Source organism: Carcharhinus amblyrhynchos, unplaced genomic scaffold, assembly GCF_965287045.1.
Source record: "Carcharhinus amblyrhynchos unplaced genomic scaffold, sCarAmb.v2.hapA scaffold_39, whole genome shotgun sequence".
Classification (NCBI taxonomy): domain Eukaryota; kingdom Metazoa; phylum Chordata; class Chondrichthyes; order Carcharhiniformes; family Carcharhinidae; genus Carcharhinus; species Carcharhinus amblyrhynchos.
The window spans coordinates 5,365,255-5,391,835 of NW_027649780.1; the positions used below are offsets into that span (position 1 = coordinate 5,365,255).

General features: G+C 48.4%; 1 protein-coding gene across 1 annotated transcript in view; it reads right to left on the minus strand.

Moving 5' to 3' along the window:
- The window catches only part of LOC145363551 (uncharacterized), a 47,877-nt gene that overhangs the window by 19,808 nt on the left and 1,488 nt on the right, over positions 1–26,581 (minus strand). The window contains exons 2-3 of the mRNA XM_080218736.1: positions 21,500–22,470; positions 20,788–20,887 (exon numbers count right to left, since the gene is read on the minus strand). Of these exons, the coding sequence (XP_080074862.1) occupies positions 20,788–20,887; positions 21,500–22,362 (963 nt within the window). The 5' untranslated portion in view covers positions 22,363–22,470. The remainder of the gene's footprint in view (positions 1–20,787; positions 20,888–21,499; positions 22,471–26,581) is intronic.

Genomic DNA, 26,581 nt, shown 5'->3' on the forward strand with positions numbered 1-26,581 from the left:
GCCCTGTTTGTGTGAGTTGGTGTCTTTATATGCCCTGTTTGTGTGAGTTTGTGTCTTTATATGCCCTGTTTGTGTGAGTTTGTATCTTTATATGCCTTGTTTGTGAACAGATTTCCCACTCACCTCATGAAAGAGCAGCACTCCGAAAGCTAGTGACGTTTGCTACCAAATAAACCTGCTGGACTTTAACCTGGCGTTGTGAGACTTCTTACCGTGACAAACACAGGACAGGCCTGCTATCACTGCCCAGGACACGTCTCCAGCACAGGCCCTGGAACAAGATATTTCTAATCCTGATTCGATTGGATCTCATTACCCATACGTGAACCCGCTGTCTGCGTAAGGGTTAAAACGGGCTCTCAAGGACAAAGCAATTCCAAACTGATCAGCGCTGGCTTCAGCCCGACGCTCGCGCTCCGGCTCACACCAGTACCCTGCTCAGAGGAGACTACGGCCATCAGCAATGGAGATCAGCACTCACTCTGTGTCATCCAGCACTGAGAAACTGTTTTTCACCCGTCGCAGATTGTATGTTAATAGTGTCTGTTTAGCATCGTTTCTAAACTGTTGCTCCTCAATTAATTTCAAAACCACTCTGAGCCTAATCCCCTTTCATGGGAAATGTGTGACTCTACCTCCCCGCCCCCGACCACCGGCCCCACCCCCACCAACAGAAATCACAGCGAGCTCTCTGTGTGTGCAGCCCTGGGTCTCTTCCCTGTTCAGAAAAAGACAGCTGAGGGTGTGTCCGAATGGAGGCGTTGAAAATGAGGAAAGGTTTTGGTGGAGAGGATTGAAAGAGAACGTTTTCTCTTGTAGGGAAGAGCAAAACCAGAGACCATTTTAAAAAAAAAAGTCAATCTCCAAGAAATCCAGTCGAGAATTCAGGAAAAAAAACTTCACCTAGAGAATGGTGAGAATGTGGAACTGACTCCCAGAGAGAGCGGGTAAAGTGAATAGTATAGATGTATTTAAGCGTACTTAAATATAAATACTTGAATAATGTAGATGTGTTAAAATGTATTTAGTTGGAGCAGCAAGACCTCCCTACTTTTATATTCAATCCCCCTCGCGATGAAGGCCAGCATCCCATTCGCCTTCCTGACCACCTGCTGTACCTGCAAGCTGGGTTTTTGCGACACATGCACAAGGACCCCGAGGTCCCTCTGCACCGTCGCCTGCTGAGGCCGCAGCTGGAGTACTGTGTGCAGTTTTGGTCGCCGCACTTACGCGAGGATATTTTGGCCTTGGAGGGAGTGCAGAGGAGGTTTACTAGGCTGATGCCGGAGTTGAGGGGGTTGAGCTATGAGGACAGGCTGAATAAATTAGGCCTGTACTCGTTAGAGTTTAGAAGAATGAGGGGAGATCTCATTGAGACGTATAAGATGATGAATGGGATGGATAGGATAAAGGTGGAGAGACTCTTCCTGCTCAGAAAGGACAGTAGGACTAGAGGGCACAGCCTCAAGATAAAGGGGGGGGCGGTTTAGAACAGAGTTGAGGAGGAACTTCTTCACTCAAAGGGTGGTGAATCTCTGGAATTCTCTGCCCGTTGAAGTGGTGGAGGCTGCCTCGCTAAATATTTTTAAGATGAGGGTTGATGGGTTTTTGATAAGAGAGGGGATTAAGGGTTATGGGAAGAGGGCGGGAATGTGGAACTGAGCTACGACAGATCAGCCATGATCTTATTGAATGGCGGGGCAGGCTCGAAGGGCTAGGTGGCCTACTCCTGCTCCTATTTCTTATGTTCTTATGATTGCAGAATGCTGAGGTGCAGGGAGATTTTGGTGTTCTTGTGCATAAGTCACTAAAAGTTAATAGATACAGCATATAATCAAGAAGGTTAATGCAGTGTTCGCCTTTGTTACAAGAGGAATTGAACATCAAAGTAAAAATGTTTGCTCCAGTTATACAGAGCATTGGTGAGAGCACAGTTCGAATACTGTGTGCAGTTTTGGTCTCCTTACTTAAGAAAGGATGTAAATGATTTGGAGGTGGTTCGGAGGAGCTTCACTAGATTGATGCCTGCATTCAGCAGGTTGTCTTACGAGGAAAGATTGGAAAGGCTGAGCTTGTTTCCAATGGAGTTTAGAAGATTGAGGGGTGACTTATTGGAAGTTTGTAAGATCCTGAGCGCTATTGACAAGGTGGATGTGGAAAGGATGTTTTCTCTTGTGGATGACTCCAGAACTCGGGGGCACAGTTTTAAAATTGGGTGTCACCCTTTATAGGTCAGAGAGAAGAGTTTTATTCTCTGAGGGTTGTGTGACTTCAGAATTCTGCCTCAGAAAGTGGTGGAGGCGAGGTCACTGAATATTTATGAGGTGGAGGTAGATGGATTAGGCAAGGGAATCGACGGTTATCTGGGGTAAATGGAGAATGTGGGACTCAACCCAAACAGATCAGTCATGATCTTATTGAATGGCGGAGCAGGCTTGAGGGGCTGAATGGCCTACTTCTCCTATTTCATATTTCCATATGTATGTTAGTATTTAATGGGAAATGAGAGGATTACAATGAGAGAGTGAGATGTGGAAAGATGGGAGGAAGCTCCTTTGGAGCATAAACACTGAGCTGGACTGGTTGTGTCCAATGGCCTGTTTCTATCTCGCGTCTCCTGTGTCATTTCACTCCTGAGGGGTCTGCTTCGAACTTGTATTCAATGCCGCCAATTCCTAGACTGTCAAAGGAGCAGAAATAATTTGTACTTACCCTCTGTTCCTCTTAATGTGTTTGATTATGTTACTGTCACTATTAATCGCATCCAAAACAGAACCATGCTCATTCTGACAATTGGGGTTTATTTCTACTGATGTTAGTAATCTCTGTAAGTGAGGTGGAGTTTAATATCTTGATGTCTGTTAAATAAATCGGCTTTGTTTCAGACACACAGTGTGTCGAGTCCTTGATTTCTCCAGGGTAAGAGGAGATTAATTGATGTCCTGTTATATAACATAGAACAGTACAGCAGAGTACAGGCCGTTCGGCCCTCGATGTTGTGCCGAGCTATGTCCAAACCCAAGATCAAGCTATCCCACTCCCTGTCATTCTGGTGCGCTCCATGTCCCTGTCCAATAACCGCTTGAAAGTTCCTAAAGTGTCTGACTCCACTATCACAGCAGGTAGAGCATTCCACACCCCAACCACTCTCTGCGTAAAGAATCTACCTCGGACATCCCTCCTATATCTCCCACCATGAACCTTATAGTTATGCCCCTTACGTTGGTTCTTTTCTCCTTTCCAGATCTAGATTGTTTCAGTTCTCATAACCACTGTGCCACCGTTCAATGCAAGGTGCCACTCACTCCCTCCACCATTGGCAAACTGGCTACAGAATGTACCATCCACATGGTGCACTGCAGAAACTCAGCAAAGTCAAGGTCTTGAACCAGCAGGAAGAAGGAGGGTGGCATGGCACCACAGCGGTTAACAGTGCTTCTTCACAGCTCCAGGGACCTGGGTTTGGTTCCTGGTTTGGATCGCTGTCTTTGTGTGTTCTCCTCGTGTCTGTGTGGGTTTCCTCCGGGTGCTCTGGTTTCGTCCCACGGTCCAGGGATGTGCGGGTTGGGTTGATTGGCTATGCTAAAATTGCCCCTTGGTTTACTGAGATGCGTAGATTAGAGGGATTAGCAGGTAAAATATGTAGGGACATGGCAGTAGGACCTGGGTGGGATTGCGGTCGGTGCAGACTCGATGGGTTGAATGGCCTTTTTCTGTACTGTAGGATTTCTATAACTTTACACCTTCAGCTACTCTCATGAACAAGTCCCAGCTCCCATACCCTCCAGAGTGTCTCTCCCAGCCTAGAGATCCAGGGAGGTTTCAGTACTAAAAACAGAAAACGCTGGAATTAGTAATCCATAATTTTCCAAGCACCAGGTAATTGGCTTCACCTTTTCCCCACTGCTGCTGTTGAGCTGATTGTTCTGTTATTGGCGTGTTTTTGAACAAAGGTGTAACATGTACAATCTTGCAGTCCTTTGGCACCACGACTCTATAAGGAGGATTGGAAGGTTGTGTCCAGAGCCTCCACAAGCTCCATGTGAAGGACAGTGTGTGTGTCAGAGTGCTGCAGTCCCTCAATGTCGGACTAGAGTGTAGATAATGTGCTCAGCTTGATGAGTATTTCCTGTTTATTGATGTGGACCATTCAGAAACAATGGACTCTGATGATGTCATCCAGTTCTGCTGCGATGATGTCATAGAGACTATGACATCACAGCGGAGACTTAGTGGTGAAAAGAGTTTTGTCCCAGATGCAGCAAGTCCACTGCTGATAGATCTGGAGGTGAGAATTACTGGGAATGAAAGCACCATCAGGGTATTTCAGAGGAGTTTCCTAAAGAAAAAAGATGACAGTGGTTAGCGCTGCTGCTTCACAGCACCAGGGACCCAGGTTCACTTGGAGCTATGAGGAGAGGCTGAAGAAACTAGGCTTGTACTCGTTAGAGTTTAGAAGAATGAGGGGAGATCTCATTGAGACGTATAAGATGATGAATGGGATGGATAGGATAGAGGTGGAGAGACTCTTCCCGCTCAGAAAGGACAATAGGACTAGGGGGCACAGCCTCAAGATAAAGGGGGCCAGTTTAGAACGGAGTTGAGGAGGAACTTCTTCACTCAAAGGGTGGTGAATCTCTGGAATTCTCTGCCCGTTGAAGTGGTGGAGGCTGCCTCGCTAAATATTTTTAAGACGCGGGTTGATGGGTTTTTGATAAGCGAGGGGATTAAGGGTTATGGGGAGAGGGCGGGAATGTGGAACTGAGCCACGACAGATCAGCCATGATCTTATTGAATGGCGGGGCAGGCTCGAAGGGCTGGATGGCCTACTCCTGCTCCTATTTCTTATGTTCTTATGTTAACAAATTGCCCCCAAACTAGTCTTCCCTCAATCTTCCCCAATAGGCGTAGACGAAGGTCATAGGTAAAAGAGGGCACTCACGATGTTAAAATGGTCGCGCGGGCTCGTGGGGCGAAGGGCCTGTTTCCGTGCTGTGTTGTTCTTTGTTCAATTCAGGCCTTGGCTGATTATCTGTCCGGAGTTTGAACATTCTCCCCGTGGCTGCATGGGTTTGCTCCGGTTTCCTCCCACAGTCCAAAGATGTGTAGGTTAGGTGGATGGGCCAGGCTAAGTTAGTGTCCCAAGTTGGATAGATCAGAAATGGTAAATGGGTTACAGGGATAGGGTGGAGGAGAGGACCTGGATACGATTGTCAGAATGTTGGTACAGAATTGATAGGCCAAATGGCCTCTCCTGCACTGTAGAGATTTTATGAGTGACAGAGCAGAACATTAGATGGACAAAAGCCTAATTGGAGAGGCAGATCTCGAATCAGGAGAGAGATGGACCGCTTAGGGAGGGAATTTCAGAGTTTCACATCTATGCCCTGCCAATAATGATGTAAAATCAGGGATGCTGAAGAGGCCAGAATAAGAAGCGTGAAGATATCAGGTTGCCATGCTAAATTGTCCCTTTGTGTCCCAAGATGTGTAGGTTAGGGGATTCATTCTTGGGGTTATGGGAAACAGGTGTGTTTAGGAACTTTCAAGTAGTTATTGGATAGGCACATGGTGCACTCCAGGATCATAGGGAGGGGATAGCTTGATCTTGGGATTAGACATAGCTCGGCACAACATTGAGGGCCGAAGGGCCTGTAGTGTGCTGTAATGTTCTATGTTTTAGGTCTGGGTGGGATTACGTGAGGTTACAAGGATAGGGCCTGGGTGGGATTGTTAGTGCAGACCCGATGGGCCAAATAGCCTCCTTCTGCACCGTAGGGATTCTATTCTATGATCTCAGAGAATTGTGAAACTGGAGATTGCTGAGATGGGGGGATCGATAAGGACATGGAGGAGTTTGAAAACAAGGTTGTGAATTTTAAAATCGAGGTATGACTTGACTTAAAGTCTATGTAGATCAGTGAACTTGGGGTGGGGGGAGATGGGTGAATGGGATTTGGTGCGAGAAAGCAGACTGGCAGCAGAGTTTCGGACGATCTCATGTGGAAGTGGGGTGAATGTGAGAGGCTGCTCAGGAATGTATTGGAGTCATCAAGAGAAAAGGTAACACGGGCATAGGGGAGGGTTTCAGGAGCAGATGAGCTGAGGTGGAGACAGTTAATATGGAAATTGAAATATTGGGTATTAGTCTGGATACATGTTCAGAAACTCATCCTGTTGCTAAATCTGACACCAAGGCCTGAATCTTCCATCCGTCGGGCACGCTGACACGGGAGCGCCTGGAAGTGGGTGCAATCGGCCCCCGGAATGTGATTTCACGCTGACTGGCCAATTCACAGGGCAGTCAGTCTGAACCGCGCGCTGGGAAAGGCTGAGTGCTGCCGGGGAGGGAGGGAGGGAGGGAAGGGGAACGGAACGGGCACCGAGAGAAGCAAGGGTGCTGTCGGCATTTCCGCCACGCTCCCTCAGGGGGACAGCTGCCGCGGATGCTGTCTCGAGGCGACAGACCTGGGGAAAAAAATAAACTGCGACGATGAACAGGTTAGGACTTTATTCCCTGCAGCGTAGAAGAATGAGGGGAGATTTGATAGAGGTGTATAAGATTTTTGATGGGTATAGATAGAGTGAATGCAAGCAGGCTTTTTCCACTGAGGCTAGGGGAGAAAAAAAACCAGAGGGCATGGGTTGAGGGTGAAAGGAGAAAAGTTTAAAGGGAATATTTGAACATAAGAACATAAGAAATAGGAGCAGGAGTAGGCCATCCAGCCCTTCGAGCCTGCCCCGCCATTCAATAAGATCATGGCTGATCTGTCGTGGCTCAGTTCCACATTCCCGCCCTCTCCCCATAACCCTTAATCCCCTCTCCTATCAAAAACCCATCAACCCGCGTCTTAAAAATATTTAGCAAGGCAGCCTCCACCACTTCAACGGGCAGAGAATTCCAGAGATTCACCACCCTTTGAGTGAAGAAGTTCCTCCTCAACTCCGTTCTAAACCGCCCCCCTTTTATCTTGAGGCTGTGCCCCCTAGTCCTACTGTCTTTTTTGAGGGGGAAGAGTCTTTCCACTTCTATCCTATCCATCCCATTCATCCCCCCCATTTGGGGGGGCTTCTTCACGCAGAGAGTGGTGGGAATGTGGAATGAGCTGCCGGATAAAGTGGTCAATGCGGGGTCACTTTTAACATTTAAGGAAAACTTGGACGGGTTCATGGATGAGAGGGGTGTGGAGGGATATGGTTCAAGTGGCGGGAATGTGGAACTGAGCCACGACAGATCAGCCATGATCTTACTGAATGGCGGGGCAGGCTCGAAGGGCTAGATGGCCTACTCCTGCTCCTATTTCTTATGTTCTTATGTAAGTGCAGGTCAGTGGGACTAGGCAAAAAATGGTTCGGTACAGACAAGAAGGGCCAAAAGGCCTGTTTCTGAGCTGTAATTTTCTATGGTTCTACGGCAGCAAGTCCATCGCGAAGAGATCTGGGAAATGAATGAAAATACTGGGAAATGAATGCCCCCACCACAGTATTTCAGAGGAGTTTCATAAAGAAACTCACACTTGTTGAAGGTAAGGATGGCAGAGACAGGGAGAGTGAGAACCCTTCAAAAGGAATTAATTTGTTAGCAATATTAAAATGACACAACACACTGCATTTAACACAAAGCTGATTTATTTGACCAGAATATTTACACCTATAACTGGACTGGTGTTTATTAACATCGACAGAACCGAACTCCAGTGAATAATCTTAGAATCATAGAACCCGACAGTGCAGAAAGAGGCCCTTCGGCCCATCAAGTCTGCACCAAACACAATCCCACCCAGGCCCTACCCCCATATCTGTACATATTGTACCCACTAATCCCTCTAACCTAAGATCCTAGGACCCTAAGGGGCAATTTTTTTTTTAAGCATGGCCAATCAACCTAACCCACACATCTTTTGGACTGTCGGAGGAAACCCAAGCAGACACGAGGAGAATGTGCAAACTCCACACAGACAGTGACCCGAGCCGGGAATCGAACCCAGGACCCTGGAGCTGTGAAACAGCAGCAGTGCTAACCACTGTGCTACCATGCCGCCACCAGGATGTTCGATCCTGCAGGTTATTAACAGCAACTGCACTGGTGAGGCCGCAGCTGGAGTTCTGTGTGCAGTTTTGGTCACCGCACTTACGCAAGGATATTTTGGCCTTGGAGGGAGTGCAGAGGAGGTTTACTAGGCTGATACCGCAGTTGAGGGGGTTGAACTATGAGGAGAGGCTGAATAAACTAGGCTTGTACTCGTTAGAGTTTAGAGGAATGGGGGGAGATCTCATTGAGACGTATAAGATGATGAGTGGGATGGATAGGATAGAGGTGGAGAGACTCTTCCCGCTCAGAAAGGACAGTAGGACTAGGGGGCACAGCCTCAAGATAAAGGGGGGGCGGTTTAGAACGGAGTTGAGGAGGAACTTCTTCACTCAAAGGGTGGAGAATCTCTGGAATTCTCTGCCTGTTGAAGTGGTGGAGGCTGCCTCGCTAAATATTTTTAAGACGCGGGTTGATGGTTTTTTGATAGGAGAGGGGATTAAGGGTTATGGGGAGAGGGCGGGAATGTGGAACTGAGCCACGACAGATCAGCCATGATCTTATTGAATGGCGGGGCAGGCTCGAAGGGCCAGATGGCCTACTCCTGCTCCTATTTCTTATGTTCTTATGAATCCACACCGGGGAGAAACCAGTTACCTGCTGCCTGTGTGTGTGTGTGTGTGTGTGTGTGTTGGGGGGGGGGGAAGGGATTCACTCAGTCATCTCACCTACTGAAACAGCAGCGGGCTCACACCGATGAGAGACCTTTTAAATGCCTGGATTGTGAGAAGTGCTTTAAAAGTTCTGGGGAACTGGCGACCCATCAATGCATTCACGCTGAGAGACCGTTCAGACGCTCTCACTGTGAGACCGGGTTCAGGAAATCATCTCAGCTCACTCGACACCACAGAATTCACACTGGAGAGAGGCCGCTCACCTGCTCTGAGAGTGGGAAGTGATTCACTCAGTCATCCCGCCTGCTGAGACACCAGTCAGGCCACAAATAATTACAGTGATTGGGTTTTGAACATATGTTCTTATGTTCATAAGAACAGGAGTAGGCCATCTAGCCCTTCGAGCCTGCCCCGCCATTCAATAAGATCATGGCTGATCTGTCGCTGCTCAGTTCCACTTTCCCGCCCTCTCCCCATAACCCTTAATCCCCTCTCTTATCAAAAACCCATCAACCCGCGTCTTAAAAATATTTATCGAGGCAGCCTCCACCACTTCAACGGGCAGAGAATTCCAGAGATTCACCACCCTTTGAGTGAAGAAGTTCCTCCTCAACTCCGTTCTAAACCGCCCCCCCTTTTATCTTGAGGCTGTGCCCCCTAGACCTACTGTCTTTTTTGAGCGGGAAGAGTCTCTCCACCTCTATCCTATCCATCCCATTCATCATCTTATACGTCTCAATGAGATCTCCTCTCATTCTTCTAAACTCTAACGAGTACAAGCCCAGTTTATTCAGCCTCTCCTCATAGCTCAACCCCCTCAACTCCGGTATCAGCCTAGTAAACCTCCTCTGCACTCCCTCCAAGGCCAAAATATCTTTGCGCAGGTGCGGCGCCCAAAACTGCACACAGTACTCCAGCTGCGGCCTCACCAATGCCCTATACAGCCGCAGCAAGACCTCCCTACTTTTATATTCAATCCCCCTCGCTATGAAGGCCAGCATCCCATTCGCCTTCCTGACCACCTGCTGCACCTGCAAGCTGGGTTTTTGCGACTCATGCACAAGGACCCCGAGGTCCCTCTGCACCGTCGCCTGCTGCAGTTTTTCGCCACGTAAGTAATAGTCCTTCCTACCATTCTTCCTTCCAAAGTGGACCACCTCACACTTGCCAACATTAAATTCCATTTGCCATTTCCTGGCCCATTCGCCCAGCCTATCTAGATCCTTCTGCAGACTCTCCACACCCTCCGCACAATTTGCCGTTCCCCCAATCTTGGTGTCATCAGCAAATTTCGACACTCTACACTCGGTTCCCTCCTCCAGATCATCTATATAAATGGTAAAAAGCTGAGGCCCCAGCACCGACCCCTGGGGCACTCCACTAGTCACCATCCGCCAATCTGAATAGCACCCGTTGACCCCCACTCTCTGCCTCCTATTTGACAACCAATCCTCTGTCCACGCTAACACCCTACCCCCAACTCCATGTCCCTCGACCTTCTGCAATAACCTCTTGTGAGGTACTTTGTCAAACGCCTTCTGAAAATCTAGAAAGACCACATCCACCGGCTCTCCTCTATCCACCGCCCTAGAGGCATCCTCATAGAACTCCAGTAAATTTGTCAGACACGACTTCCCTTTAATGAAACCGTGCTGCGTCTGCTCTATCAAGCAATTCCCTTCAAGATGCCTCGCAATTTCCTCCTTAATGACAGATTCTAACATTTTACCTACCACAGACGTTAAACTAACCGGCCTATAATTCCCCGCCTTTTGCCTGGCACCCTTCTTAAACAACGGCGTAACATTAGCCGTTTTCCAATCATCCGGCACTTCCCCGGAATCCAGCGACGTCTGGAAAATAACCACCAAGGCATCAAATTGAGATAATTAACAAAAAAAAAGCGCGAATTCTTTATTATTTTCCACCCTCTAACCTAATCTCGATCATCTTCTTTGTTCCATCCCATCCGTTATATTAACTGTTTAAACCGAAACGAAATAATGTTATTGGAAAGTCAATCACCACAACAAATTCCATTCCCTAAATCCATCCTTATGAGGTAACATTGGGATACAGTTTCCTGTGTTTGTGAAGCCAGGAATCTTTATTCCTGAGTGAGAGAGAGATACACAGGGAACTGTACAGGTCAGTGTAGTGGCCATCACTAAGGAGAAGGTTCTGGGGGGAAACTGAAAAGGTCTGAAGGTGGATAAACCACCTGGACCAGATGGACGGCACCCCAGATTTCGAAAAGAGATAGCTGAGGAAATTGTGGAGGCATTGGTGGTGATCTTTCAGGAATCACTGGAGGCAGGGAAGGTATCAGAGAAGTGGGATGTAGCGCCACTGTTTAAGGAAGGGAGGGAGGCAGCAGACGGGAAATTATAGGCTGGTTTGGACATCGGTAAGAGTCCGTTATTAAAGATGAGATCGCAGAGTACTTGGGAGTGCATGATAAAGTAGGACTGAGTCGGCACGGCTTGGTCAAGGGAGATCATGTCTGACAAATCTGTTAGAGTTCTTTGAGGAGGTGACAAGGAAGTTAGATAAAGGGGAGCCAGTCGAAGTGATTTATTTAGATTTCCAGAAGGCCTTTGACAAGGTGCCACACAGGAGACTGTTAAATAAGTGAAGTGCCCATGGTGTTAAGGGTACGATCCTGGCATGGATGGAGGATTGGTTGACTGGCAGAAGGCAGCCGGTGACTAGTGGTGTGTCTCAGGTACCACAACTTTTCACAATATACATTAATAAGAACATAAGAAATAGGAGCAGGAGTAGGCCATCTAGCCCTTCGAGCCTGCCCCGCCATTCAATAAGATCATTGCTGATCTGAAGTGGATCAGTTCTACTTTCCCGCTTTCTCCCCATAACCCTTAATTCCCCTGTCTATCAGAAATCTATCTACCCATGACTTAAATGTATTCAGCGAGGTAGCCTCCACCACTTCAATGGGCAGAGAATTCCAGAGATTCACCACCCTTTGAGTGAAGAGGTTCCTCCTCAACTCTGTGCTAAACTGCCCCCCCCACTTATTTTGAGGCTGTGCCCTCAAGTTCTGGTTTCCTTTCCTAAGTGGAAAGAATCTCTACAAGTTCCCCCCTTCAGCCTTCTAAACTCCAACAAGCACAGGCCCAGTCTATTTAATCTCTCCTCATAAGCCAACCCCCTCATCTCCGGTATCAGCCTGGTGAACCTTCTCTGCACTCCCTCCAAGGCCAATATATCCTTCTGCAAATGCGGAGACCAAAACTGCACACAGTACTCCAGCTGCGGCCTCACCAGTGCCCTGTACAGTTGCAGCAAGACCTCCCTGCTTTTATATTCTATCCCCCTCGCTATAAAGGCCAGCATCCCATTCGCCTTCTTGATCACCTGCTGCACCTGCAGACTGGGGTTTTGTGATTCGTGCACAAGGACCTCCAGGTCCCTCTGCACCATAGCATGCTGCAGCTTTTCCCCTGTTAAATAATATTCCTTCCTACTATTATTTCTACCAAGTGGATAACCTCACATTTGCTAACGTTATACTCCATCTGCCAGGTCCTCGCCCACTCGCTCAGCCTCTCCAGATCTCTCTGCATCCTCCAGGCAATTCGCTTTTCCACTCATCTTTGTGATGATTTGCAGGAAGGAGCTGAAGGCGCTGTTGCTAAGGTTGTAGATGACGCAAAGATATGCAGAGGGACAGGTCATTTTGAGGAAGCAGGGGAGGGCTGCAGAAGGAATTAGACAGGTTAGGAGAGTGGACAAAGAAGTGACAGATGGAATACAATGTGGAAAAGTGTCAGGTTATGCACTTTGGAAAGAGGAATGGCGGCATAGACTATTCCCTAAATAGGGAAAATGCTTAGGAAATCAGAAACACAAAGGGACTTGGGGGTCATTGTTCAAGATTCTCTTAAGGTTAACGTGCAGATTCAGTCGGAGTTGGGAAAGCAAATGCAATGTTAGCATTCATGTCAAGAGGGCTAGAATATAAGAACATAAGAAATAGGAGCAGGAGTAGGCCATCTAGCCCTTCGAGCCTGCCCCACCATTCAATAAGATCATGGCTGATCTGTCGTGGCTCAGTTCCACTTTCCCGCCCTCTCCCCATAACCCTTAATCCCCTCTCTTATCAAGAACCCATCAACCCGCTTCTTAAAAATATTTAGCGAGGCAGCCTCCACCACTTCAACGGGCAGAGAATTCCAGAGATTCACCACCCTTTGAGTGAAGAAGTTCCTCCTCAACTCCGTTCTAAACCGCCTCCCCTTTATCTTGAGGCTGTGCCCCCTAGTCCTACTGTCTTTTTTGAGCGGGAAGAGTCTCTCCACCTCTCTCCTATCCATCCCATTCATCATCTTATACGTCTCAATGAGATCTCCCCTCATTCTTCTAAACTCTAACGAGTACAAGCCCAGTTTATTCAGCCTCTCCTCATAGCTCATAATGCTCTGGTCAGACCCCATTTGAAGTATTGTGAGCAGTTTTGGGTCCCATATCTAAAGGATAGTGTGCTGGTCTTGGAAAGGATCCAGAGGAGGTTCACAAGAATGATCCCTGGAATGAAGAGCTTGGCGTATGAGGAGTCTGGATCTATACGCCTTGAAGTTTAGAAGGATGAGGGGGGAAAATCTTCTTGAAACTTACAGGATACTGCAAGGCCTGGCTGAAGAAATTCTTCCTCATCTCTGTTTTAAAGGGTCGTCCCTTTAGCCTGAGGTTGTGCCCTCTGGTTCCAGTTTTTCCTACTAGTGGAAATATCCTCTCCACGTCCACACTAGGCCTGGATAGAGTGGACATGGAGAGGATGTTTCCGCTCGTCGGAAAAACTAGAACCAGAGGGCACAACCTCAGGCTAAAGGGACGATCCTTTAAAACAGAGATGAGGAGGAATTTCATCAGCCAGACAGTGGTGAATCTGTGGAACTCTTTGCCGCAGAAGGCTGTGGAGGCCAGGTCATTGAGTGTCTTTAAGACAGAGACAGATAAGCTCTTGATTAATAAGGGGATCAGGGGCTATGGGGAAAAGGCAGGACAGAATGGGGGGGGTGAGAAAAATATCAGCCCTGATTGAATGGCAGAGCAGACTCGATGGGCCGAGTGGCCTAATTCTGCTCCTATGTCTTATTTCCACAATATTCAATACATTTCTTAAGATGTTATTAGGTTATAACAGATCTCCCCATCCTGAGGAAGGAATATCTTCACCGACTTAGCACAGACTGATTCCTGTTTAATCCAGTTGTTTCCAAGTTACAAGCTTGTTTTCCCAATTTCTTGATTACATTCCACAGATAACATAGTAAAGGTACTTGAATGATCAGAATCAGCAACACAAACCCTTGAGCGGCCACCAAAAATAATAGTGAACGCTTTGCCAGTAAATCTGATAACTATTGACTTTGATTCATTCTCCCCATCTGCAGGCTATCTCACACAATTTTAAATTGTCATGTTGTAAATACATCTGATTCAGATAAAAGTTAACGCATAAACTTCAAAGATTCTCCAGCTCTCTGTTCACCTGCATCCATCCTGTGGATATTTTCTAAATTTAGAATCTATATCCCTCTTCACTTTAATTTGACTGCCCTTAGACACCACTGAGTTTAATTACATAGAACACTACAGCACAAACAGGCCCTTCGGCCCACTGGTTGCGCCGATCACATCTATACCTACCTGGCCGTAGAACTATCTATAACTCCCAATCCCATTAAATCCCATATACTCATCCAGAAGTCTCTTAAAAGACCCCAGTGGAGTTTGCTCTATTACCACCGACGGCAGCCGATTCCACTCACTCACCACCCTCTGAGTGAAAAACTTACCCCTGACATCTCCTCTGTACCGGCTCCCCAGCACCTTAAACCTGTGTCCTCTCGTAGCGATCATTTCAGCCCTGGGAAATAGCCTCCGAGAATCCACCCTATCTATACCTCTCAACATTTTATAAACCTCTATCAGGTCGCCTCTCAACCTTCGTCTCTCCAGGGAGAAGAGAGCGAGCTCTCTCAACCTATCTTCATAAGGCATGCCTCCCAATCCAGGCAACATCCTTGTAAATCTCCTCTGCACCCTCTCAACAAGCTTCCACATCCTTCCTGTAGTGAGGCGACCGGAACTGTGCACAGTACTCCAAGTGGGGTCTGACGGCACAGTAGCACGGTGGTTAGCGCTGCTGCTTCACAGCTCCAGGGTCCTGGGTTTGATTCCCGGCTTGGGTCACTGTCTGTGTGGAGTTTGCACATTCTCCTCATGTCTGCGTGGGTTTCCTCCGGGTGCTCCGGTTTTCTCCCACAGTCCAAAGATGTGCGGGTTAGGTTAAACATAAGAAATAGGAGCAGGAGTAGGCCATCTAGCCCTTCGAGCCTGCCCCGCCATTCAATAAGATCATGGCTGATCTGTTGTGGCTCAGTTCCACTTTCCCGCCCTCTCCCCATAACCCTTAATCCCCTCTCTTATCAAAAACCCATCAACCCGCGTCTTAAAAATATTTAGCGAGGCAGCCTCCACCACTTCAACGGGCAGAGAATTCCAGAGATTCACCACCCTTTGAGTGAAGAAGTTCCTCCTCAACTCCGTTCTAAACCGCCTCCCCTTTATCTTGAGGTTGTGCCCCCTAGTCCTACTGTCTTTTTTGAGCGGGAAGAGTCCCTCCACCTCTATCCTATCCATCCCATTCATCATCTTATACGTCTCAATGAGATCTCCCCTCATTCTTCTAAACTCTAACGAGTACAAGCCTAGTTTATTCAGCCTCTCCTCATAGCTCAACCCCCTCAACTCCGGTATCAGCCTAGTAAACCTCCTCTGCACTCCCTCCAGGGCCAAAATATCCTTGCGCAGGTGCGGCGCCCAAAACTGCACACAGTACTCCAGCTGCGGCCTCACCAATGCCCTATACAGCTGCAGCAAGACCTCCCTACTTTTATATTCAATCCCCCTCGCTATGAAGGCCAGCATCCCATTCGCCTTCCTGACCACCTGCTGCACCTGCAAGCTGATTGGCCATGCTAAGAAATTGCCCCTTAGTGTCTAGGGATTAGTGGGTATAATATGTAGAGATATGGAGGTAGGGCCTGGGTGGGATTGTGTTCGGTGCAGTCTTGATGGGCCGAAGGACCTCTTTCTGCACTGTAGGGTTTCTATTCCACACGGGTCCTATAAAGTTGCGTTACACCCTTATTGTTTTAACTCAGTTCCTCTGCAAAATTTATCAATATCTTAATAATTTAAGATGTTCTCTCGTTCTACTGACCACGTTAAGCACTCAATGTTGTTCTGTTGCCAAATAGCTGAACATGTCTGTTCCTCAGTGCAAAGTCACCATGTGTATCCACAGGTTAGTAACACCCCATGTAACATCTGCTAACTCACACCAGTATCCCAAAAGGATGCTCCATGTACATCCCATTCATGGATTTTCAAGTGATCTCAAAAGTGGGGTCTATATGAAGATGTTTGCTTATCTCTCTGTGTGTGGTTCCAGCACCCTCAGGCTACCAGGCCAGGCCCTCAGCACCTCCCTCTGCGACTGAACTTCCTAACTTACAGACCATAAGTCAGTAAGGATAGGCGCAACAACACCTCCTCCACGATCACCCTCAACACTGAGACTGACAAGGCTGTGTTCTCAGCTCCCTACTAAACTCATAAGAACATAAGAACATAAGAAATAGGAGCAGGAGTAGGCCATCTAGCCCTTCGAGCCTGCCCCGCCATTCAATAAGATCATGGCTGATCTGTCGTGGCTCAGTTCCACTTTCCCGCCCTCTCCCCATAACCCTTAATCCCCTCTCTTATCAAGAACCCATCAACCCGCTTCTTAAAAATATTTAGTGAGGCAGCCTCCACCACTTCAACGGGCAGAGAATTCCAGGGATTCACCACCCTTTGAGTGAAGAAGTTCCTCCTCAACTCCATTCTAAACCGCCTCCCCTTTATCTTGAGGCTGTGCCCCCTAGTCCTACTGTCTTTTTTGAGCGGGAAGAGTCTCTCCACCTCTATCCTATCCATCCCATTCATCATCTTATACGTCTCAATGAGATCTCCCCTCATTCTTCTAAACTCTAACGAGTACAAGCCCAGTTTATTCAGCCTCTCCTCATAGCTCAATCCCCTCAACTCCGGTATCAGCCTAGTAAACCTCCTCTGCACTCCCTCCAGGGCCAAAATATCCTTGCGCAGATGCGGCGCCCAAAACTGCACACAGTACTCCAGCTGCGGCCTCACCAATGCCCTATACAGCTGCAGCAAGACCTCCCTACTTTTATATTCAATCCCCCTCGCTATCAAGGCCAGCGTCCCATTCGCCTTCCTGACCACCTGCTGCACCTGCAAGCTGGGTTTTTGCGACTCATGCACAAGGACCCCGAGGTCCCTCTGCACCGTCGCCTGCTGCAGTTTTTCACCCCGTAAGTAATAATCCTTCCTACCATTATTCCTACCAAAGTGGACCACCTCACACTTGCCAACATTAAATTCCATTTGCCATTTCCTGGCCCATTCGCCCAGCCTATCTAGATCCTTCTGCAGACTCTCCACACCCTCCGCACAATTTGCCGTTCCCCCAATCTTGGTGTCATCAGCAAATTTCGACACCCTACACTCGGTTCCCTCCTCCAGATCATCTATATAAATGGTAAATAGCTGAGGCCCCAGCACCGACCCCTGGGGCACTCCACTAGTCACCAACCGCCAATCCGAATAGCACCCATTGACCCCCACTCTCTGCCTCCTATTTGACAACCAATCCTCTATCCACGCTAACACCTTCCTTATACACCTACGACGCATAACCAAATTCCCCTCTAATTCGATTCTCACGTTTGCTGATAACACCACCGTAGTGGGTCGGATCTCAAACAATGACGAGACAGAGTACAGGAATGAGATAGAGAATCTGGTGAACTGGCGCAGCAACAATAATCTCTCCCTCAGTGTCAACAAAATGAAGGAGATTGTCATCGACTTCAGGAAGCGTAAAAGGAGAAAATGGCCATCTCCATCAACGAGGGCAAAGTAGAAAGAATCGAAAGCTTCAAATTTTTAGGTGTCCAGATCACCAACAACCTGTCCTGGTCTCCCCCATGCCAACACTATAGTTAAGAAAGCCCACCAATGCCTCTACTTTCTCAGAAGACTAAGGAAATTTGGCATGTCAGCTATGACTCAATTTTTACAGAAGCACTATAGAAAGCATTCTTTCTGGCTGTATCACAGCTTGATCTGGCTCCTGCTCTGCCCAAGACTGCAAGGAATTACAAAAGATAGTGAATGTAGCCCAATCCATCACGCAAACCAACCTCCCATCCATTGACTCCGTCTACACTTCCTGCTGCCTTGGCAAAGCAGCCAGCATAATCAAGGACACCACGCACCCCAGACATTCTCTCTTCCACCTTCTTCCATTGGGAAAAAGATACCGACTCAAGAACAGCTTCTTCCCTGCTGCCGTCAGACTTTTGAATGGACCTACCTCGCATTAAGTTGATCTTTCTCTACACCCTAGCTATGACTTAACATTGCATTCTGCACTCTCTTGTTCCATTGAATGGTATATTTTGTCTGTAAAACGTGCAAGAAACAACACTTTTCATTGTATATTAATACATGTGACAATAATAAATCAAATCAAAAATCTGTTTTTAAGTTCAGAAGCAAGGATACAAAAATCTCCAGAAGAAAATATTATTTGCATCATCTAAACTTTCCTGACTGCCACTAGAATGTATATTGCTATCCTGTTTGTCTATTCCATTGAACTAGACCAGAGTGAATTATTCCAATTTCCAATCGCTGGTGTGAATTTTTTCCTAGCTTTGATTCCAAACGGGGCTTCCCATTCTCTCTGTTTCAGGAGACTGCGGAAACTTTACTGTCTGGTTAAACGCTCATGTCATGGGGCATTTTGAGATCAGAGACATGAGTACAGAAAGCTGTATGGGTTTGGGAGGGGATAGCGCTCAGATCTCCTGTTCTCAGGAACTTTGCCTCGAATGATAATAAGTGGGACGAAGTCAAATCTTCAAAAAAAAACAGAATTTCTGGTTTAAATTGTCACCGCGCTGCCCAATTGTAAAAGGGTGATGCAAACATTCACAAATGTGCACAACTGTGTTAACTTTATTTTCAGATCAGAGATGAACCAAACACCATTTTGATCTTTGTGATTCAAATTGTATTGGTAGTTTTCCTCAGTTTTGCTCAAATGTTATTTTTTCCTTTTTTCTTCAAGTGTCTTTCCAAATCACTATATTGTAACTCAAGGAAAATTAAAGTACAAAAGTTGGTTTTCACAGGGAAATATCAACCTCCTTCGATCAGAAAGAATTAAAGAGGCTCCCCTCAGCTCTGAAATACAAACTCAAAGCTTAACTTAAAGAATCAAACATTTTTGCATCTTTTCCAACTGTACAAATAAATTGTGATTGACACTAAAATGTTTACTTTCACTCAGTAATTAGAATATTTCACTTTTCTCAGCACAGGAGCTGGCAGCATTTTAGATTCAATACCAATTGTTCACGTCTCTTGTAGCTGGTGTGTGAGAGAAGATCGTGTTCGCTGTAGATCTGTCAGCACAGAAACCGCACTGTGCTTCTGGATACACTCAGTCTGTAAGGAGCTGGAGTCTTTTAAACATAACCCGAGTGAAAACATGCCTAATGACACTAAGGAGTGAGATGTCCCTGTATTTGTTGCAATCTCCTCTTTCATTGCTGTTTTTTGATTTATTGTGATGACTTTTGCTTCATGCACGGTTCCTGTCTCCCAGCAGGGAAAGGGGTGGAAACGATAGATGGGGCTCTGTCTATCTGAGCAGCTCAGCTGGAACTCCATCCTTGCCAGGAGCTTTACTGCTTGCTCAACAATCAACGGCCTTTTCCAGCTCGAGGGATGAGGGTTCCTTGTCCAACTCAACTACGTCAGAAAGCTGCAGGAGAGTCAAATAAAGACCGAGAGATGTCCGTCTCTCAGGAATACAGCTTACAGTCATGTTCAATGCAGTGGGACATCTGTTTACTTCTGTCAGTGAGAACTTTGCCATCTGCTGATTTCGGGGGGAACTTTGGTGATTTCGCAGGCAGTTCAGATTTTGTGATGTAGACTGATCCAGTGTTTATTTACTCAGCATCTCCCTGTACTTCTACACGACTGTCCGAGCTACTTCCAAGTGACACAGTGTTCCAGCTGTTGTGTTTTTGTTATGTATATCAGGCTGGCTTTGCTTTTTGTTTCAACGACAGATGTCGAATGGTAGGAAGGACTATTACTTACGGGGCGAAAAACTGCAGCAGGCGATGGTGCAGAGGGACCTCGGGGTCCTTGTGCATGAGTCGCAAAACCCAGCTTGCAGGTGCAGCAGGTGGTCAGGAAAGCAAATGGGATGCTGGCCTTCATAGCGAGGGGGATTGAATATAAAAGTAGGGAGGTCTTGCTGCAGCTGTATAGGGCATTGGTGAGGCCGCAGCTGGAGTACTGTGTGCAGTTTTGGGCACCGCACCTGCGCAAGGATATTTTGGCCTTGGAGGGAGTGCAGAGGAGGTTTACTAGGCTGATGCCGGAGTTGAGGGGGTTGAGCTATGAGGAGAGGCTGAATAAACTAGGCTTGTACTCGTTAGAGTTTAGAAGAATGAGGGGAGATCTCATTGAGATGTATAAGATGATGAATGGGATGGATAGGATAGAGGTGGAGAGACTCTTCCCGCTCAAAAAAGACAGTAGGACTAGGGGGCACAGCCTCAAGATAAAGGGGGGGCGGTTTAGAACGGAGTTGAGGAGGAACTTCTTCACTCAAAGGGTGGTGAATCTCTGGAATTCTCTGCCCGTTGAAGTGGTGGAGGCTGCCTCGCTAAATATTTTTAAGACGCGGGTTGATGGGTTTTTGATAAGAGAGGGGATTAAGGGTTATGGGGAGAGGGCGGGAATGTGGAACTGAGCCACGACAGATCAGCCATGATCTTATTGAATGGCGGGGCAGGCTCGAAGGGCTAGATGGCCTACTCCTGCTCCTATTTCTTATGTTCTTATGTCATCTCCGCTGAGTGGGTCTCAAGCCAGTCTTTTTGTTGTGGGTTCCACCTTCACCAAATGTTGCTGCTGCTGCCGTGTCAGAAATGAATGAACTCGGCAACGTCCAAAAGTTTCATCGGCATCAGCGTTGACTGTTGAAATTTCTTTGATGTGCCTGTGAAATGTCCCTTGATAATTTAGACGGAAGCCTGAAAGAATTGTCAGTAAGGGTTAAACAGCACTTTCTAATTGGAGATGTTGAGAAATCGGAGCAGGGTGTCAGATAAATGGGGGAAAAAAGAGGGCAATTTCAAAGCTCACAAAATGCCCATTAACATTCACCCCTGGGGTGACCACGGAAAGAAAACTTGCCCCGAACGTGGGAAAGACAGAAACTGTGAGAAACATCTCCTCCATCGGTGGTTAGCACCGCTGCTTCACAGCTCCAGGGACCTGGGTTCGATTCCCGGCTCGGGTCGCTGACTGCGTGCAGCTTGCACATTCTCCTGGTGTCTGCGTGGGTTTCCTCCAGTTTCCTCCCACAGTCCAAAAGATGCGCGGGCTAGGTTGGTTGGCCGTGCTAAAAATTGCTCCTTCGTGTCCCGGGTTAGAGGGATTCGTGGGAAAAATAATATGGGGTTAGCGCCGGGACGGGATTGTGGCTGGTGCAGACTCGATGGGCCAAATGGCCTCTTTCTGCGCTGTCGGATTCCGCGATTAGGTCCTTTTCACTCTTGCTCCTGGTCCAGTTCAGTCCAGGCTGCGATGAACAGCAAAATCCAGTCACTTGTGAACTTGCTGGTGCCTCAGCAGAGTGGACGACCGACCAAAGCTCTTCCCGCACACAGAGCAGGTGAAGGGCCTCCCCCCGGTGTGAACTTGCTGGTGTCTCAGGAGGGTGCAGGTCTGGTTGAATCTCTTCCCGCACACGGTGCACGGGAAGGGCTTCTCCCCGGTGTGAGTGCGCTGGTGGACAGTGAGGTCGGACGATCGCCTGAACCCAGTCCCGCAGCGAGCGCACCTGAACGGTTTTTCGTCGGTGTGGACCCGCTGGTGGGACATCAGCTCCCCGGAGCTCTTGTAGCAATTCCCGCACTCTGGGCATTTAAAGGGTCTCTCGTCGGTGTGGACTCGCTGGTGCGTCAGCAGTGTCGACGACCGGGTGAATCCCTTCCCACACACCGAGCAGCTGAACGGCCTCTCCCCGGTGTGAACCAGTTTGTGGGCCTTGAACGGCGAGGACTGGGTGAACCTCTTCCCACACACAGGACAGGCGAACGGCCTCTCCCCGGTGTGTATGCGCTGGTGGGTCAGCAGATTGGACGACTGAGTGAATCCCTTGCCGCACACGGGGCAGGTGAAGGGTCTGTGCCCCGTGTGAGTGTGCTGGTGCGTCAGCAGGTGGGACGAGGTGCTGAATGCCTTCCCGCACACAGAGCAGGTGAAGGGCCTCTCCCGGGTGTGAACTTGCCAATGAACCTCCAGGCTCACCGGAGAATCAAATCCCTTCCCGCAGTCCCCGCACTTCCACGGCTTCTCCTCGGTGCGACTGTGCTTGAGGTTCAACGGGCCAGATGGGCTGATGTCTCGTTCGCACGCAGAAGGCACGTTCCGTTCTCCGTCACTCTGAACGGTGCTTTCTCCTTCCATATTCAAAATCCGATGGTCCTCAGGTTCGGGTAAGTTGAGCGAATCTGTCCCACCCTGATGTGATATTTTGTTTGATGCCCAACTGCAAATCTTCCCCTCTTAAATGCCCTGTGAAGTATATTTCAGACAGAAAAGAAAGGGAGTGAGACAGAATTCACAAAAAGGCAAAGGCAGATGGTTAAACTGAGCTGAACGATTGTGGTTCTCCCTGGGATCAAGGCAGTTGGGCAGAGACAGAATTTACACATCTACAATTGACCAGAACTTTGTCAGATCTTCCCAACTCTCACCCTCCACCATCTCGAAGGACTGGGAATAGCAGGCACGTGTGAACACTATAAGAACATAAGAAATAGGAGCAGGAGTAGGCCAACTAGCCCCTCGAGCCTGCCCCGCCATTCAATAAGATCATGGCTGATCTGTCGTGGCTCAGTTCCACATTCCCGCCCTCTCCCCATAACCCTTAATCCCCTCTCTTATCAAAAACCCATCAACCCGCGTCTTCAAAATATTTAGCGAGGCAGCCTCCACCACTTCAACGGGCAGAGAATTCCAGAGATTCACCACCCTTTGAGTGAAGAAGTTCCTCCTCAACTCCGTTCTAAACCGCCCCCCCACCTTTATCTTGAGGCTGTGCCCCCTAGTCCTACTGTCCTTTCTGAGCGGGAAGAGTCTCTCCACCTCTATCCTATCCATCCCATTCATCATCTGATACGTCTCAATGAGATCTCCCCTCATTCTTCTAAACTCTAACGAGTACAAGCCTAATTTATTCAGCCTCTCCTCATAGCTCAACCCCCTCAACTCCGGCATCAGCCTAGTAAACCTCCTCTGCACTCCCTCCAAGGCTAAAATATCCTTGCGTAAGTACAGCGCCCAAAACTGCACACAGTACTCCAGCTGCGGCCTCACCAATGCCCTATACAGCCGCAGCAAGACCTCCCTACTTTTATATTCAATCCCCCTCGCTATGAAGGCCAGCATCCCATTCGCCTTCCTGACCACCTGCTGCACCTGCAGGCTGGGTTTTTGCGACTCATGCACAAGGACCCCGAGGTCCCTCTGCACCGTCGCCTGCTGCAGTTTTTCGCCACGTAAGTAATAATCCTTCCTACCATTATTCCTACCAAAGTGGACCACCTCGCACTTGCCAACATTAAATTCCATTTGCCATTTCCTGGCCCATTCGCCCAGCCTATCTAGATCCTTCTGCAGACTCTCCACACCCTCCGCACAATTTGCCGTTCCCCCAATCTTGGTGTCATCAGCAAATTTCGACACCCTGCACTCGGTTCCCTCCTCCAGATCATCTATATAAATGGTAAATAGCTGAGGCCCCAGCACCGAACCCTGGGGCACTCCACTAGTCACTATCATTTATAGATTCCTCTCCGAGTCACACACTGACTTCTCTGACATCCAGTCCTCGATGAGCAGAAATTTCCTCCCTTTAAAATCTGATGAAGGGCAAAGCCGTTGTCTTTAATCCCAATCACAAACTCTACTCCCTACCCACTGAATCCATCCATCCACAGGTCCAGACAGCAGGCGATTGGGCGGGGGGGGGGGGGGGGGGGGGGGGGCGTCTGTCCCGACTGTCTGCCCCTCTACCACGGCTACATTCGTGGCCAGGTGTCCCTGGAGAGGGAGCATGCGGTGTCCGCGGACACGGCTGACACCTTCCGTGCCCGCTGGGCACCGCAGGGGCTGGGGTGCGTTACAGACCCTGACAATCACATTTTGATCTGACGTGTCTCAAGTTTCCTTTGTAATTTTTGTTTCTGTTTGGGCCGCACCCCCTCCATTTGGGGAGCCGCCCCCTTTCTTCTGGTTCTTGCCGGTCGAACCAAGTAAACAAACTTAAATTACGTTCGGACAGAGAAAAAGGGGGCGGCTCCCCAAAAGGAGGGGGAACGGCCCGAACAGGAACAAGAAGTACAAAGGAAACTTAAGACACGTCAAATCAAAACGTGATTGTCGGGGTCTGTAAGGCACCTCAGCCCCTGTGGTGCCCAACGGGCACGGAAGGCCTCGACTGTGCCCGCGGACACCACGTGCTCCCTCTCCAGGGACACCCGGCTGTGAACGTAGCCGCGGTAGAGGGGCAGGCAGTCGGGACAGACGGCCCCATCGATCACCCGCTGCCTGGATCTGTTGATGGCTTTCCTTTATTATTGTCCTAATGTAATTTGAGTTTGTTTACTTGGTTCGACCCAAAAGAACGACCCGAAAGACCACCCCCCCCCTCTCGCCGCCCCCCACTGCATCCATAGGGCGGTGGATAGAGGAGAGCCGGTGGATGTGGTCTTTCCAGATTTTCAGAAGGCGTTTGACAAAGTGCCTCACAAGAGGTTATTGCAGAAGGTCGAGGGACATGGAGTTGGGGGTAGGGTGTTAGCGTGGATAGAGGATTGGTTGTCAAATAGGAGGCAGAGAGTGGGGGTCAACGGGTGCTATTCGGATTGGCGGATGGTGACTAGTGGAGTGCCCCAGGGGTCGGTGCTGGGGCCTCAGCTATTTACCATTTATATAGATGATCTGGAGGAGGGAACCGAGTGTATGGTGTCGAAATTTGCTGATGACACCAAGATTGGGGGAACGGCAAATTGTGCGGAGGGTGGGGAGAGTCTGCAGAAGGATCTAGATAGGCTGGGCGAATGGGCCAGGAAATGGCAAATGGAATTTAATGTTGGCAAGTGTGAGGTGGTCCACTTTGGTAGGAAGAATGGTAGGAAGGACTATTACTTACGGGGCGAAAAACTGCAGCAGGCGACGGTGCAGAGGGACCTCGGGGTCCTTGTGCATGAGTCGCAAAAACCCAGCTTGCAGGTGCAGCAGGTGGTCAGGAAGGCGAATGGGATGCTGGCCTTCATAGCGAGGGGGATTGAATATAAAAGTAGGGAGGTCTTGCTGCAGCTGTATAGGGCATTGGTGAGGCCGCAGCTGGAGTACTGTGTGCAGTTTTGAGCGCCGCACCTGCGCAAAGATATTTTGGCCTTGGAGGGAGTGCAGAGGAGGTTTACTAGGCTGATACCGGAGTTGAGGGGGTTGAGCTATGAGGAGAGGCTGAATAAACTGGGCTTGTACTCGTTAGAGTTTAGAAGAATGAGGGGAGATCTCATTGAGACGTATCAGATGATGAATGGGATGGATAGGATAGAGGTGGAGAGACTCTTCCCGCTCAGAAAGGACAGTAGGACTAGGGGGCACAGCCTCAAGATAAAGGGGGGGTGGTTTAGAACGGAGTTGAGGAGGAACTTCTTCACTCAAAGGGTGGTGAATCTCTGGAATTCTCTGCCCGTTGAAGTGGTGGAGGCTGCCTCGCTCAATATTTTTAAGACGCGGGTTGATGGGTTTTTGATAAGAGAGGGGATTAAGGGTTATGGGGAGAGGGCGGGAAAGTGGAACTGAGCCACGACAGATCAGCCATGATCTTATTGAGTGGCGGGGCAGGCTCGAAGGGCCGGATGGCCTACTCCTGCTCCTATTTCTTAGGTTCTTATCCCTCTCCCTGGGAACTCTGAGGCTGAATCCTAGTTCACAATCTAGGATGCAGATTCACCAAAAGATCAGTTATCAGCCACATATCCACATCATCAGCAAGACTATTTTCACTTCGGTAAGCTGGCCGAACTCCACCTAATGCAATAGAACAGAACCGAACTGTGTACATCTTTTATGAAAAAAAATAGCCTTTTGCATTTCTTATCTCTAATAAAGTTGGGCTGAACAACAACCAATAAGCTGGCTGACCTTCTACCTGAGAGTCACCAGGACAACAGCACTGACTCTCCATTTCAGGAATGTCTCATTTCCAAGCTGCGTCTGAAGTGCTTCTATTAGACCACTTGGAAATTGCACAGCCCAGAGTCAAAGGGAGCTAGTGGAAGGTCATTTCCATTTGACAAATCATGCTTGCTAATAGTGTCTGAGAGTCCACGGAGACAATGCCTTCCAAAAACACCAAACTGTCAACAGATAGCACCTCTTTCTACCCACAATTGCTGAGGCATTATCAGCCTAGAACAAAAAGCCAACTCCCTGAAACTGGATAAACTTCCTTTGTTGAAGGCATTGTGCAGATGAGTTGAGACTCTGGCTTGTTGAACAGGTTAATGTTGCCTTCCTGAGCTGCAAGCTGCTGTTTAACATCTGACTGGCGGCCACACTGAAGCAAGTCCTGGCCAGGCTGAACAACTAGCCCCATCCAACCTGGCTC